The 14,597-nt window shown below is 63.3% G+C and overlaps 1 protein-coding gene and 1 long non-coding RNA gene across 7 annotated transcripts in view; one reads left to right on the forward strand and one right to left on the reverse strand.

The window, feature by feature from the left end:
* PDGFA (platelet derived growth factor subunit A) overlaps positions 1-9,380 on the reverse strand; it is a 24,123-nt gene extending 14,743 nt beyond the window's left edge. Inside the window, exons 1-4 of one of the 5 annotated variants that reach the window (XM_024241304.3) lie at positions 8,857-9,192; positions 7,848-7,977; positions 6,304-6,400; positions 1,132-1,236 (exon numbers count right to left, since the gene is read on the reverse strand). In XM_024241304.3, coding sequence (XP_024097072.1) covers positions 1,132-1,236; positions 6,304-6,400; positions 7,848-7,910 — 265 coding nt within the window. In that variant the 5' untranslated portion in view covers positions 7,911-7,977; positions 8,857-9,192. Of the gene's footprint in view, positions 1-1,131; positions 1,237-6,303; positions 6,401-7,847; positions 8,754-8,856; positions 9,193-9,293 lie in introns of those variants that run through there. The other 4 variants (XM_054545640.2, XM_054545639.2, XM_063725848.1 and 1 more) reach the window with 4 other exon arrangements.
* On the forward strand, positions 8,195-14,051 carry LOC134761739 (uncharacterized). 2 transcript variants are annotated; one of them, XR_010140802.1, is made up of 4 exons: positions 8,195-8,282; positions 12,058-12,177; positions 12,890-13,090; positions 13,175-14,051. It is a non-coding gene; the product is annotated as an uncharacterized LOC134761739 (long non-coding RNA). The 2 variants fall into 2 exon arrangements; XR_010140801.1 differs by lacking the exon at positions 8,195-8,282 and having other exon boundaries at positions 9,356-12,177; positions 13,175-14,036.
* The last annotated feature ends 546 nt before the right edge of the window (positions 14,052-14,597 follow it).

Genomic DNA, 14,597 nt, shown 5'->3' on the forward strand with positions numbered 1-14,597 from the left:
TGCCTGCAGGCTGGAGGGACCTGGACAGGTGGGGCCAGTGGCTGGGAGGGAGAGGAACTTAGTCCAGGTGGGGCCAATGGCTGGGGGGGTGGAGAGGAACTTAGTCCAGGTGAGGCCAGTGGCTGGAGGGGCAGAGGGGAACTTAGTCCAGGTGAGGCCAGTGGCTGGAGGGGGAGGGGAACTCAGTCCAGGTGGGGCCAGTGGCTGGGGCAGAGGGGGACTTAGTTCAGGTGGGGCCAGTGGCTGTGGGGGCAGAAGGGGCCTTAGCAGCGAATCCTACAGCACTTGCTGCGTGCTCTGGCCTTCAAGACTGGTCTGAAGGGTGCAAAATGCAGAACCCCACAGCAAATGTCACCTGGGGAGGGCCTGCTTGCATCAGCTGGGACCAGCCAGCCACACATCACACTTTAAGGTGGAAGATACAAAATCCATCTTCATGGAGGAAACCACAGCTCAGAGAGGGGAGTCCACCTGCTCAGGGCCCCAGAGCCATAAGCAGCACCAGGGCTCAAACCCATCCAGTGGGACCCCCGAGGACGCGGGACTGGTGTAGAAAGCAGGGACTGGCCCCGGAACTTCCCAAACCTGCTAGTTCCTCCTCAGGGGGCTGGAGGGCCATGGGGCTGCCCTGTAAGAAGGGACAAAATATCCCCCAAATGGATGCGGGGGTGGAGCCCTGGAGCCAGGCGTGAGTGTGGGGCGGGGCACGTGGGGGTGGTGAGGGCGTCCGGGGGCAGCCGCTGGACACAGCACGCGCGTCCCCACCAGTTCAGCAGCCAGCACGAGAGCACAGTGCCCACACTGCGAATTGGAAATGAGGCACAACCAGGTTTCCAGCAAGGCTCCTGGGGACAGGCCCCAACAAGACAGGCGCTTAAGGAATTTATGACGGCTCTTCTCTCCTGGAAGCTCTCTTGCCCAGACCAGGACTCCAGGAGGAGCAGGCGGGCTGCGGCAGGAGACACCCCCGAAGGAGGGAGGCCTCAGGACAGGCCAGAGCCAGAGGCAGCAGGGCCAGGCCTATTTTAGGGAGGAGGGAACGGGTCGCTCGCCTGAGGCCACCGTGTCGGGAGAGCGGGCAGCTCCTCCCCACCCGGCCCTGCCCCGCCCATCACGGCCTCCTGGACTCACCGATGCTTCTCTTCCTTCGAATGGGCAGGGGCCGCTTCTCGGACGCATGCTTAGTGGCGTGGACCCCGTGAACTCTCAGGCTGGTGTCCAAAGACTCCTCACTCCCTGCAGGCAGAAGGAGAGCACCGTGACTGCTCCAGGCCCGTGCACCGTGGCCTGGGCCTGTCCAGCCGCACGTCCCACAGACCAGCTTTGGGAGCCACTGGGGAACAGGCACCTGGCAGCACAGCCCCTCACAGCTCCCGCCATTAGGGGCCCCCCGGGAGAACCTCGATTCCCACCAAGGCTTTCCAGAGACGCAGGGGATGAAACACTGGAAACCGCACAAAACGCCCCATTAGCACAGAGGTCCCCAAATGCAGGGGCCCGTGACGAAGCGGAGGGCCCTTCGGGGAAGAGGCTGCAGGCGGTCTCCCCTACGGTGCCTCCTCCAAGGTAGCCCAGGTGAGGGCTGCCCCGGGTCAGGAGGGGCCTGACGCACCCAGCTCCGCGCACCTCCCCGAGGGGCACAGGGCTAAGCCAGGCCCCACCTTGGTCTGGGGGCTGGAGCAAGGGAGAAGCAGAGGCCGCTGAGATTTCTGCAGGTGCCTGTACGTCTCCCTCCCTCCCCCTCGCTAAAGCACTCCTGGAAGAAGTGGCCTAACCTCTGAGGGGCACTGGAAGCAGCCAGACTGGGCTGCGGGCCAGACCCCACTCGTTCCTGAAATGAGTCTACTCTAGGGCCAGCGGTCATGAGGAGAGGCAGGAGGACACGTGGCCTCTCGTGGAGGCTACACCGAGGAGTTCCCGCAGCCTGACAGAGGGAGGCGGCCTGCGGAGAGGGGTTGAGAGGAGCCTGACAGAGGGAGGCGGCCTGCGGAGAGGGGTTGAGAGGAGCCTGACAGAGGGAGGCGGCCTGCGGAGAGGGGTTGAGAGGAGCTGGCATCTGCGAGCCGTGTTTACAGCAAGGCAGCCAGGTGCAGGTGGGGCAGTGGCCCAGAGCCAAGACCAGCACTGACCGGGGAGCAGAACTGAGAACCTATCCCCGCCACCCCACCCAGCGCACACACCACCCTTCACAGGCGCTGACGGCTACGACAGACAGGCTCGGGGAGTCTCAGGTCCCTCTAAATCCCGCAGCAGGGAGAGGACCCACTGTCCTGCCCATGGACACTGCCCACACCTGGGCACCGCGGGTGGCTCTGGGCCTCCTTGCCTTGGCCCCCTGGTCCCGGCTGGGGGGGTCTCTTCCCATCTCCCTCCATCCTGCCTCCCCAGCATATAACCAAGGGCAAACGGGCGCGGAGACAGTGAGCCTCACAGCCAGGATGCTCCAGAGGCACAGAGATCTCCCCGTCCCCTCCTGGGAAGCTCGGGACGTCCCGGTCACCAGCCCAGACGGCTAATGGGCTCTGCACCTCCTGGGTTCAGGACTAGCAGCCCAAAGTGTCTCTCCGCAGCCCACCGAGGCATCCGTGACTATCCACAAACCAACCGGAGAAACCTCAGCTTCCTCCGCACCCCTGAGGAGCCTGAGACCTGCGGATTTAAAATGAAGCCCACAAACCTCACAGAAGGTGTCAGGCAAAGGGGAAGCTCGCCCGGAGCCCAACTTTTTTACCGAAAATGACTCAATGTTCCAATGACACTAATTTTTTTTGAGACCCAAAATAAGATCAGAACAGAACTACTCATGCAGTAAGAATTTCCCATCAACCAACTGTTACAAGCAGCATTTCTTTTCATGAAAAAGTGACACTTATGAGTCACAGCCTGGTGGTAACCATCTTGCCATGGCCAGAGTCACGGGTCCACTCTCCACTCGTAGAAAATTCAACAATAACACCAGCTCCCATTTTCCGATGCCTTGCGATAGCCACGTTTACATTAGCCGCTTTACCAATGACTTAGCTTCTGTGTGTGCGGTGGGTGCTATCACTTCCTCACATCCGAGGAAACTGAGGCCCAGAGAAATATAACAAGACTAGGAGAAGTGGCTCGCAGGAGTCTCTGTGGTCTACGTCCACAGAGCACGGTCCCCATGCCCCGCCACCCTTTAGTCCCGGCTTAATAAATAGAGAAGACAGCAGCCGTGCTAGTTCATTGACCCCCAGAAAGCCTGAGCGGGCGAATTTCTTGAGACAAGGGACAGAGGGGGAACAGCTCCCAGTCTAACAAGTCCACCCTTTGCTCCCAGCTCAAGATGCCGAGAGTAGACCACGCTCACCAAAGCCGCCCTTCCGGGGCTGAGACGTGGCTCACAGCAGCAGCCGCCCACAGCTCACCAAACACAGCTCCCAGCAGCCCAAGCCCAGGCCCAGGCCCAGGCGGCCTGGCCAGCAAGAATCACCCCTAAAACTGCTCCCAGGACAGTTAATCAGGAGGCTTTCCCTTTTGTCTTTTAGGCACAGATGTCCCAAGGACAACTCCATAACAGGGAGAATCTCCCAACCACCAGTCCTGGTTTGGCATTACTGGCCCGAGATGGGGATATTTACGTTATCAGCCGCTCAATGAACCACGGGCGCCAGGCCAGACCACTTTGGGGAACAAAGCTCCCCAGCTGCCACTGCACACAGGACAAACAGGCCCTAAACGCCGGCTGCCAGTCATGAAAACACCACATGCTGGCCTCTGGATCTAAAAGCCACAGGTGAAAAACCTTCACTCTTCACTCCAGCACACCCTCCGAATGAAACGCTCGGGCTCCAGGAGGATGGTGAGGAATCCCACTACCCGTGCTCCTCCAGCCACAGCCAAGGAGCGGCCAAGACCCCAGACGGTGCTTGACTCAGTCTCCCCAACTGTACAGTGGGAGGTAGCCTGCATGCTGGGAGGAGCCAAATGCCAGTCACAAAGCCCCACCCACCTGGAGGAGGAGTCAGCATAGCTAGGGCGCACACCTGGGATTCCTCAACGCCTCTTTTCTACTTCCTACAGCGTGGGCCTTAGAGGCACCTAACGCCAAGAACATCAGCCTGGAAGGGTTATAAAGGGACTCCGAGGGAAAGTTCGTTGCATTGGGTTTCTCCCAGCACCCAGCCCCTTCCTCATGAGCCCCTGCACTGTCCCCTGCCCCTAACAGACCAGAAGCACCTCTGGATTGAAAAGGGAGTCCAGGACCCGGAGGGACGCTTACCCCAGGAGAACTGACCTCAACCAGTTTACAACCCTCCCTATGACAGAGAATGGGAGTTGAGGAAAAGACACCCCCTACAAGCTGGAGAAGCAGCCGGTGCCTCTCCTGTCCTCAGGCGAGAGACTGTGGGTTCCTCTGGTTCTGTTTCCAGCCACACCTGGGGAGGGGACTGGACAGGACCAAGGAGGCCCCCTATGTTACAAAAGGTCCCCCACCAGGGGCAAGAGAGGAGGTAGATGCCACCCCCGTATTCTCACACACAAAGCCTCCCAGACACTAGGAGAATCCTATTCAGACCCCAAAACCTCTCAGGGAGACCGGAGGGCTGAGATCCACTCTCCACATTCCCTAGGAGCTCCTGGGACATGACTGCAGGGGGAATTTGGAACCGGCCAGGAGGACTAGCTTAGGGCATCCTTGTTTTTTTCTGTTTGGACCCTACGACCTAGAAGCCCCCGGGTGAGGAATGCCATCAGCATACCCCACGGAGCTGCAATGCTAAAGGCGATAATGGGTGGGGGTGGAGGAGGCGGGGCGCCAAGACCAGAATAAGAATAGTCCCAGCAGAAAGTGAATGGCCCATTTCCCTGCAGCTTCCAAAGCCAGTCCCATGAGGAGGCCCAGCTCCCACAGGCCCCTCCTTCTGCTAGCACCCCCCCCCAAAAAAAAGCCCTGAAACCTTCTCCAGGAAGCAGCACCCCCCCCCCAACTTTTCCAAACCCATCCAGAACCAGCGAGATTCAGGCAAGGGATTCCCCCCCACAAGCCAGAGCCAGATCCTTTTCCCTAGAGTTTTACCCATTGAGGGATCCGGTCAAAATCCCCCCGCCCAGCTGTGCTCTGGGAGTGAAACTCTACCGCACCCCCCACCCTCCGCCCCCGATAAGGATCAGCCCAGGGATTTCCTGGGTCAAAAAACTACAGAAACCATCGGCCTTGTTAGAAAATGGTTTTGGCATGAAACGCAAATAGTTCAGGCTTCTCCACCACCATAATTAGGTACAAATTTCCAAATGACTAGACCATGTGATTTCACTTAATCCCCCCATGCCCCCCCCTTTTTTCAGAGTCCTTTGCAGGGAGAGAAGAATCTTCATGTCACGTAACTTCTTCCATTTCTGCTGCCTTTAGTTACTCTTTTTAACAAGTTTATCGCAGACCCCCTTTTTAAACCAGGTTCAGATTGGAGTTCCCAGGCCGAGTGCTCATTTTGAAAAGAGCGCCACAAAGGCCTGGAAGAGAGACCTCGCCTTCTAGGAAGGGGCCCTCCAGCCCTGAGGGGGCGGGCGGCCACCCTACACCCTCGCCCCTCCCACCCACCCGTGGTCCACCGGGGTCCCCCGGGGTGAGAAACCCCTTTAACCCTTGCCAACCCGCAGCTGACATTCGCTCCAAAACTCTGTGCTTGCAAACAAGCTGTGTTCTCCAGTGGCCCGGCCCCAGGGCCCGAGGGTGAGCCGCAAAAACAGCCCCCAGGCAGCAGATGCGTCCAAGGCGTTTTACTGGGTCGTGAAAACAGAAAGACACCGGCTTCTGCAGAGGCCCAGCCCTGCGGCAAGAACGCGGCACCAGCTCGCAGGGATTACAAAGGGGGCCGGGCCCTGACCCGGGGGCCGGCTCCGCCCGCCCGCTCGTCGGACCGGGAGCGGCGCCTGCTCTTGGGGCCTCGCTCCGCGGGCTGCCCGCCCGGCGCACGGGCCAGGGCTCTGCGCCCAGGGTCTGGGCCGGATCCTGCCGCTCCTCCGGCCCGAGGGCAGGCGCTGGGCCCGCACACCTGGCGGAGGCCGCGGCTGAACTTTGTGTGACACACGCGGCGTTTTCCTTAAAGGCGAAAACAATCCCGGGGCGAGCGAGCAGCCCTCGGCCGCCGCTGGGAGAGAAAGTGGAGACTGGAAGAGAAACTCCTGACTCATCCGCCCGGGCGCTTATGGCTGGGGATTGGATTCTGACCTTTCGGTGCGCTCCTGCGCGGCGCCCCGCCCGGCCGCAGCTCGGGGCGCACAGGCCGCCCGCCCGCGCCCTCCCCGCGCGCCAAGGGAAGGGGCGCGATTTACCTACGGAGTCTATCTCCAGGAGTCGCTGGAGGTCCCGGATGCTGTGGATCTGACTGTGCGCCAGCCTCTCGATCACCTCGCGGGGGATCTCGGCTTCCTGCAAGCAGAGGCCACACGGTCAGCGCCCGCGGCCCCGACCCCGCCGGCACGCGCCCCCGGCCGCCAGGAGCGCCGCCGCCCCGGGCCCGAGGAGACCCCGCGAGCGCCGGCCGCAGTCCCCGCCCCAGCCCCCGCGGAGCCCTCGCCCCGGTCCTGGAACCAGAAGCCGGGGGTGGGGCTGGAAGAGTCCCCAAATTCTCCACCCCCATCCACGTTCCGCCCTTTGCAAAATCAAAGCCCCCCCCCCTTTATATTTTCAGACAAAAGCCCCCGCACTCCGGCCCCTCCACCCGGGGTGTCAGTTACAGAAGGTCTGGGGGCAGCGAGGGGACCGAAAGTTTCTGATTTAATAGTGAGATCAACATCTAGAAAGATCAGGTTAAAATGCGTCACGGGTCGGCGAGAGTCACGGCAGCCCTAACACTTTAATCCAGGCAGGGCTTAAATTTCACGCCCCGGAATCCCGGGCCGAACCCGTGGAGAGGTCTCTCCGTCTCACAAACACACGCACGCGCGCGCAGACACACACACGCGCACACACATCTCACTCACACACTCGCCCCACCCCGGGCTCCGGCCCAGCCGCGGCCCTAGCGCCGACTAAGACGCCCAAATCCAGCCGGCGGCCGGGAGAAGAAGCCTCCGGGGAAAGCGAGGGTTAAACTTCCACCTCGCGCAGCTCTCCGTGCCCTGCGGGGACCACCCTCACCTCTGGCCTCCCCCACTCCCCTCCCCGATTTTTAAGGAGAGTCGGGGGTCGCTGGGGAGCCTGAAGCACTAAGTTCCCACGACGGGGGCTGTGGAAAGTCGTTCATCACAGCAAAGCTCCCGGGGATGGGGATGGGGATGGGGGGGCGGGGACGCCGCGGTGGGAGGGTGCGGACGCCTGGCCCAGCCCCAGCTCGCCTCGCTCAGCCACCTGTAAGCAGGCCCGGGCGGGCGGGACTGCGCTGGCCCTGAGCCCCGCCGGGCTTGGGGACTGGGAACCGAGGGCTGCGGCTTGGCGCTGCCCACCCTGCCCGGCCAGGGGCTTCCGCAGCAGCCGCCCCTACCTGTTTATCGGCCGCCCTTCTCTCCTCCCCAGGCTCCGCCGGCTCACACACACACACACCCCCTTCCCCGCTCCCGGCACCCCGCTGCTGCAGCGCCCGCTGCGCCCCAGCTCCCCTTCCCCAGAGAGAACCCTGCGCCCCCCGAAGTTTCTCCCCACTCGTCCACCTCGCTGCTCCCCGGTCCCCCCGAGGCAAAGCGAGCGACGCAACACGCTGGAAACTCCCCACACACACTTAGGCATGGCAGAAAATAGAACCCAGTTGGGAAAATTTAAACATCGACCACCCTAGCAGAAACCAAAACGCTCTCTGCAGAGCCCGTGGCGCCCCAGCCGGCGGGGGGTGTGCGCCGGGGGAGCCGGCGCAGGGACGGGGCGCGGGGGCGGCACCAACCTCGGCCAGAACATGGGCGAGGTATCCGCAGCCGAGGAGCAGCAGGCAAGCCAAGGTCCTCATCGCGTCCCGAGGCGCTGGCTGCTCGGCGGAGAGGCGAGGCCGCGGGGCGGGCGCTCCAGCCGGTCTCCTGTGGCGGCGAAATTCAGTACCATCCCTTAGGGAGCGCGGCCCGGAGGAGGGTGGCGCGGGGAGCACGGAGCTGGCGGAGCGCGCCCGGCGCGAGCAGTGAGTGCGGAGAGGCAGGCAGCGCCAGCCAGGAGGAGGAGAAACAGGGAGTGCGCGCCCGCAGCGCGGGGAGCCTCCTGGGCCGCCGGGTAGGGGGTGGGGACGGAAGGGGCGGAGGGCGGGGGCTGGGCTTCTTCCTCGGTGCGTTCCCGGTGCTGGCCGCCGCCGCGCTCGCTCCCCGCGCTGGCTTCAGGAGCGACCCGGCCGGTAATTCTGCATATTTGCGGACATCAGCCCCAAGAAGAACTCCGGAGGGAGGCTGGGGCCGCCGCCGCCGCCACACCGATCACCTGCCTGGACGCCTGGCCCGGCCCCGGCTGCGAGCTGAGAGCGGCCCTGCGCGCCCACCGCCGGCCCCGCGCTCGCCTCCGGCCTCCTCTTGCAGCCGCCGCCCGGCCGGGCACAGCGCGGCCCAGCACCCCCTCCGCGGCGCGCCCTCGGCTCCGGCGCCGCGCTCCGCCCTCCGCTCGCCGGGGCCGGGCAGCGCCCGCGGCCGAGCCGCCTGGCAGCCGCCACCCGCCCGGGGCCTCGCTGCGCCGCCCGCGCGGGCCTGAGGGCGGGCGCAAGGCCGAGTCGGCGCCTCCGCCGCAGCCGCCGCCGGGAGAGGAGGAGGAGGAGGAGGAGTAGGCGCAGGCCCGGCTCGCCGGAGTTGGGCGGGCTCCGCAGGGCGCGCGTGTGGAGCCGGCCGGCGGCGGGGAGAGGGTTATAGCGCCGCCGCCGCGCCCCTCCCCCGCCCCCGCCCCCCCCCGCCTCCCCCGGATTCCGGGCCCGGGACCCGCACCTCGGAAGCGCGCGGGGTTCGTGCGGACCCGGCAGGGCCCGGGCGCCACCGCCGCGGCAGGGAGCACACACGCGCTCGCGCAAGCAGCTAAATCCATCAAAGCCCCGCGCCCGGCTCCGCGCCGGGGCTCCGCGCCCCTCCCTCGAGCTTGCCCACCCTCCAGTGCCAGCTGCAATCCTGCGGCACCGGGTGGGGAGGGAGGAGGCCGCCGCAGAAGCGCCGCCGTCGCCGGCTCGCCTCTCTCGGGCCCCAGCGGCGGCAGCGGGCAGCGCCCAGAGCTGCTGCGCCAAAAAGGGCGAGAGAGCCGGTCCCCGCCCCCGCCCCGGCGCTCCGGCCGCTCTCCACGGTTCGGATCCAGGGCCCCAGCCTTCCCCTCTCCATAAAAGGAGGGGGAGTCAGTCTTTGGGGAAGGAGGGGGGCGGGTTTGAGGCACTCACCTGGCGGCTGCCACGCGCCCCCGCCCAGGATCCGAAGCCTGGGGCATCTGAATGAGGACCCTCCACCCACATTTCCACTTGGGAGCGAGCTCCAGTCGGGGGAAGGGCCTGCAGCCCGCCTCGTCCCCACCCTGGGACCCCGCGCCCCCCAGTCCCCCACTCCCGCGCCGAAGGCAGGGCCGCGCCCTGTGCCGGGAAGTCGAGGGGATGGAAGGGAAAGGAGCCACCGGTGAGGGTCCCCCGGGTTCTGAGCTCCCGCGTCGGGATCCGCGGGGCGCACAGAGCGCCACCTCCGGCCGAGGCGCAGCTCAGAGCGCGATGCGGGGGAGGAACGCGCGCGGAGGCCGAGGTCTGAGCGTGGCTAGACGGCTCCCACGCCGAGAAAGGGCGGGTGCGCCTGGGCGGGATGGATTTCGCCTCCCTAGACCAAGAGGGATTGGACCCTGACTTCAGGTCCAGGTGCTCTTCAGTGCCCTGCCAGGGGGTCTACGCGTCCTGGTACCGGGTCCAGCGGGGTGGCGTGCTGTGCAGACCCCGAGGCTAGACGGCCTAGGCCCCTGGAGCCCAGGAGACGCTCCCTTGGGTGGGCAGCGGAGAATTCCGCCCGCCCCAGCCGTCACCCCCAACCCTGTGGATTAAGCCCCTGCCCCCGTCGCGGTCGCCCTCCCTCCAGACAAAGGCCGTTAAGGCGCAGCCCCGCGGGCGGTCTTTCATCCCCAGCTAGGCCAGCTCTAGCATTTCAAAGGCCGAATCCGGAGAGCGCTTCGGGGGCGCTCCCCTTCCCCCAAATATCTGGGGGGCGAGGCCTCTCCCTTCGCTCCCAGTGGGTCGCGTCTACACGCGCCCTTCCACACCCCTGCAGGCCCCCTCCCCACGTTTCTCCCTTCCGTTGGCCGCAGCCCCACACCACGACCCCCGCGGTCAAGCGTGCCCTCTGGGTGGTCAGGACCAAGCGGGACCGGGACAGAACCAGGGGAGCCTTGGAAACGTGGAGGAGCCCCTTAAAGCCAGGCCTTGTCCCTCCAGGGGGAACTTGCCGCTTGGGAGGGGACACCCACTGGATGGCTTCTGGCAAGAGCCGGACTCGCAGGGCCAGGACGCAGGCCGGACCCTGGCCTCATTCTTCGGCCAGTTATCCCGGAGTGGCGCGCATCCTGTCTTCCAGGGCCTCGGACTCCTCGCGGGCAGAGGGGGCCCGAGGACACCTCTGTGAGGTTAGAGGACTCGGTATGACGGTGTGGAAGGCAACGAGGAAGGTTGCGTTGTATTGGGGATGGGGTACCCGTCCCTCCCAGCTTGAGGGATCCTGGGGGTCCTCGCCGCCTCTGAGGGCCTAGATGGCTGCTTCCCTCGGCTCCCCTGCCCGGCCTGGAGCTACGGGTGCGCCCAGCTAGAGTTTAGGGCCACCTGGGGACGTGCAAGGGGCGCTGGAGCGAGGCGGGGGCTGGGGCGGGGCGTGGGTGCTTCACCCGCGGGACGCAGAGCTTAGGCGAAAGCGGTGCAGGCATCTCTCTAATCGCCGGCCGCTATTAAAAATAAAACCGCGACCCGTCGCCATGGCGACCACAACAACAGCGGCCGCGCGAGGGAGGCGAAAACTTGTGCAGCCGCGCGACAGCCGCCTTCTGGGGAGACTCGGGGCACGGCGCACCCGGCGTGGGACTGGAACCCCCCTGCCCGGCCCCGCCACATTCTCCGCCGGATCCCCGGAAGAAACAGGGAGACGTGGACCCCCACAGGCTTTATGGGGGGATTGGGCGTTGAAACCGCAGGGCTGACTTAACCAAGAGGTCCCCGACTTGGATAAAAACCCACGCCCGCGCGGACCCCCCTCCCCGGCCTTCGTTTCCATTCAAACTCCCAGCGTCCTCATCGCAGCCCCTGGGGAGGGGGACGGAGGGACGAGGTGGGTTTCAGGTGCTCGGCCCAGGAGGGGACGGTGCGACCCGGGCCCCGCCGGCGGCTTTTGCGCGCGGAGGCTGCAGCACCTGCCCCGCCCGCCCTGCCGCGATCCTTGCAGATGGGGGCGGTCACGTGCTGCTTTCTGGCCAGAAATCGAGTTTCACTCCCAGCCGCTATTAGTCGGTTCGCACAGTTCACTGCAAACATTTGATAATGAGGCTAAATATACTCCCGCGTCGGAGGAGGCGTGGGCGGCCCGGGAGACAGAGGCGCGGACCCCAGGACGGAGCCTGGCTTTGTGCGGCCGCCCCCGAAACATTCCCACCCCAGGCTGCGGCGCGCGTCTGGGAGTCCGTGGGCGCCCCGAGGTGAGCCCGGGGCCCCTGGCGGAAGCAGCGGGGAGCTCCCGGCGGGTGCGGGGAGGTGCTGATGGGAAGCAAGGTGCACCTGGCGGCCTGGGATGTCCGGTCGCCCCCGGAGCCGGTGCATCCGGCCTCTCCCGGCGCCCCCCGACGTGCCCGCGGGCCCATAATTACCGTGAGTCAGGTGCTCTAAATAGGCCGAGCGAGGGGGGCCGTCGCGCAGCAGGGGCGGGTGGCCGGACGTCTGCCCCGGACTGGTTCGCTCCCGCCCCTCCCCAAGACCCTGGCACCCAGGGAGGGCGGGAAAGGCCTTGGCCATTCCTGTGGGTAGGGGACTGGAGAGGGGAAGAAACTTTCGCCGAGCCCAGCGCTGCCCCCTCATACCCATCCCCACCCCGGCTGCGTGTCCGGGGCCCCTCCGGGGCTTGGCACCAGCAGGCACGCAGCGATCGCCGTCGTTGTTATTTACTAGTAGTGGTAGTGACGGCTGACATTTACAGCGACGTCGATGGTGCCAGGTGCCAAGCTCTTTCCTTGTATAACTTCATGGACACTCACATCAACTCTAAGCGAAGACTTGCAGCGGGGCTCAGCACCCCAGGGGCACCTCTGCAACCGCGGTAAATATAGACTATCCTCCATTCGCAGGGGCATTTGTAGGTGGGTTGTACAGGCAGGAACAGGAAAGACGCTATACCCAGGAGCAGGGGTGGCAGCCAACACCCCCTGGATCCCCAGTTCCAAGGTGCGGGGAGGGGGGCACAGGCAAGTTCCCTCTGCTCTCTGCCCCTTGACCTTCGCCTTGGTGAGATCTGTCCCTAGACTGCCCTGGGTGTCTGTTCCCTCATCTGAAAAGCTGGAGGCCAACAGCCGTCACTGCGCACAGCTGCCTCCACTGTCAGGAAAAGCTGTGCTAGGGTGCCCTGGGCAAGGGCACTGCTGGCCACCTGCCTGCGCCTGGGTTGGGGGTGGGGGGACCAGCTGGGCACCCAAATCCTGGCCTCTGCCCCCAGCGCCAGAGCAGATTTCAGAACAATTTGTAATGATGAAACCCCACGTTTCCCTTTATCTCTGGGCAAGGCTTTCTTCGTTCTAGGCAATTAATCCAAAAGCAACACCAGCCGAGTGGGCTGAACTCCTTGAAGATGAAAACTGCCCAGCGCAGGCGTTAATTAAGTCATTATCTCAGGCCCCCAGTGACTAGGGATCAGGCCTTTCCAGTTCACACTCCCCAGAAAGGGAGATAACCGCCCCGACAGCAGGGTGGGAAGGCTCTCTCTCCATGTTGTTTTAACTCCCTATTAAATCATTTTCTTTTAAATACACAAACAGAAATGAAGTTGAAAATAGCACACGGGCGCACAATCATTGTGTGAACATTTTGTGAATGAACACATGTATGAAAGGACGTTTGGCGGCTTCAAGAAACGAAAGCCAAGAGTCTAGCTAGACCAGGGCCATCCAGCCCAGGAGCGATGGCCACGTGTTGCCGCTGGACACGAGAGACGTGGCCGGTCCAAACTGCACAGTGCTGTAAGTGCAGAACACACACCAGCTTTCGGAGGCTTAGTAAAGAATGCAAAATTTCTCAATTGGGAATTTTTGTATGAATTTCAGGTTGAAAAAAACATTTTGGATATATGGAATTAAATAAACATGATTACAATGACTTTCACTGTTAGCCTCCCGGAGGCTCGTCTTGCTCCGCTGGACCACAGCCAGCTCAGAGGGTCGCTCTAGGAAATATCCACACATTCTTTAAGCACAGGTTTATGTGCCAGGCACTGTGCTAAGTGCTGAGGACACGGCGCTAAGACCAGGCCCTCACGGAGCTCTCAGTCTCTGAGGAGAAACAGGAAGCCAGAGATCGTAGCGGGTGCAGCATTTCAGGTAAAGGATTTCAGGCCCAGGTCAGAAAGGCCTTGTCTGAGGAGTCTGAGAAGCAGCCGACTGAGAACATCTAGAACATCTAGGTCAGGCACTCCAGGCAGACACGACAAAGCAGGTGCAAAGGCCCCAGGGCGGGAACCACCGTGGCTTGTTCACAGAACAAGGAGGCAGATCGCTTGGCCTTGGGACCAAAGGAAGGCTCTGGATTTTATTCTAGGGGCAGTGGAAGCCATTGGAGGACTTCAGGCAGGAACACAAGGTGTCGTGGCATAAAGGAAGAAGGGGCCGGGCACGGTGGCCCACACCTGTCATCCCAGCACTTTGGGAGGGAGGCCAAGGCAGGAGGATCGCTTCAGCCCAGGAGTTCAAGATCAGCCTGGGCAACACAGCAAGACCCCGTCTCTACTAAAACCCTAAAACTTAGCCAGGCTTGGTGGCATGTGCCTAAGGTCCCAGGTCCCAGGTCCTTGGGAGACTAAGGCAGGAGGATCACTTAAGCCCAAGAGTTTGAGGCTGCAGTGAACTATTATCACACCACTGCACTCAGCCTGGGTGACAGAGTGACTGTCTCAAAACTAAATAAATAAAGGAACAATAATCATGTTATTCTGTTTCCATTTCTCACATCCTGAATTCAAGATGGACTCAGCCAGCAGGTTCAGGCTCAGGATCTGTCCTGCAGCTACAGTCAGAGTTGGTGGCTGCAGCTGTCATGGGGAACGGGGGGGCTGGCCTGCATCCCCCACTTTCAGGTGGGCTCAACTCTGTCTCGTGGCCTATTGGGGGCCAGTGTGGGCTTCCTCACAGCATGGAGGCCTCCAGGGTCAAGCTGCCTCTGGGATGGCAGAGGGCTTTGTGTCCGTGCTCCCACACCCACAGTGGAGGCAATACACCCTTTCCAGATCCAGCGGTACATGTGCACAGCACCACGCCTCTGTACGCTCTCAGCCTAAGCTGTCCCCAGCCCTCCTGGACTCTGGAGGAGGGGACGCAGAAACTCCATCCCAGACAGAGGGAGTACCAGGGTGTGCACAGGCAGGTTCTAACACTGCTTCGTGGTTTCACTCAGCTCCCTCATGGAGAAGGGGCCGGAGGAGGACAGGGAGGTGTGCAGTCGTCTGGGTGAGATATGAGGGTGGCTGGGCTTCCA

Source organism: Pongo abelii, chromosome 6 (assembly GCF_028885655.2).
Source record: "Pongo abelii isolate AG06213 chromosome 6, NHGRI_mPonAbe1-v2.0_pri, whole genome shotgun sequence".
NCBI lineage: Eukaryota > Metazoa > Chordata > Mammalia > Primates > Hominidae > Pongo > Pongo abelii.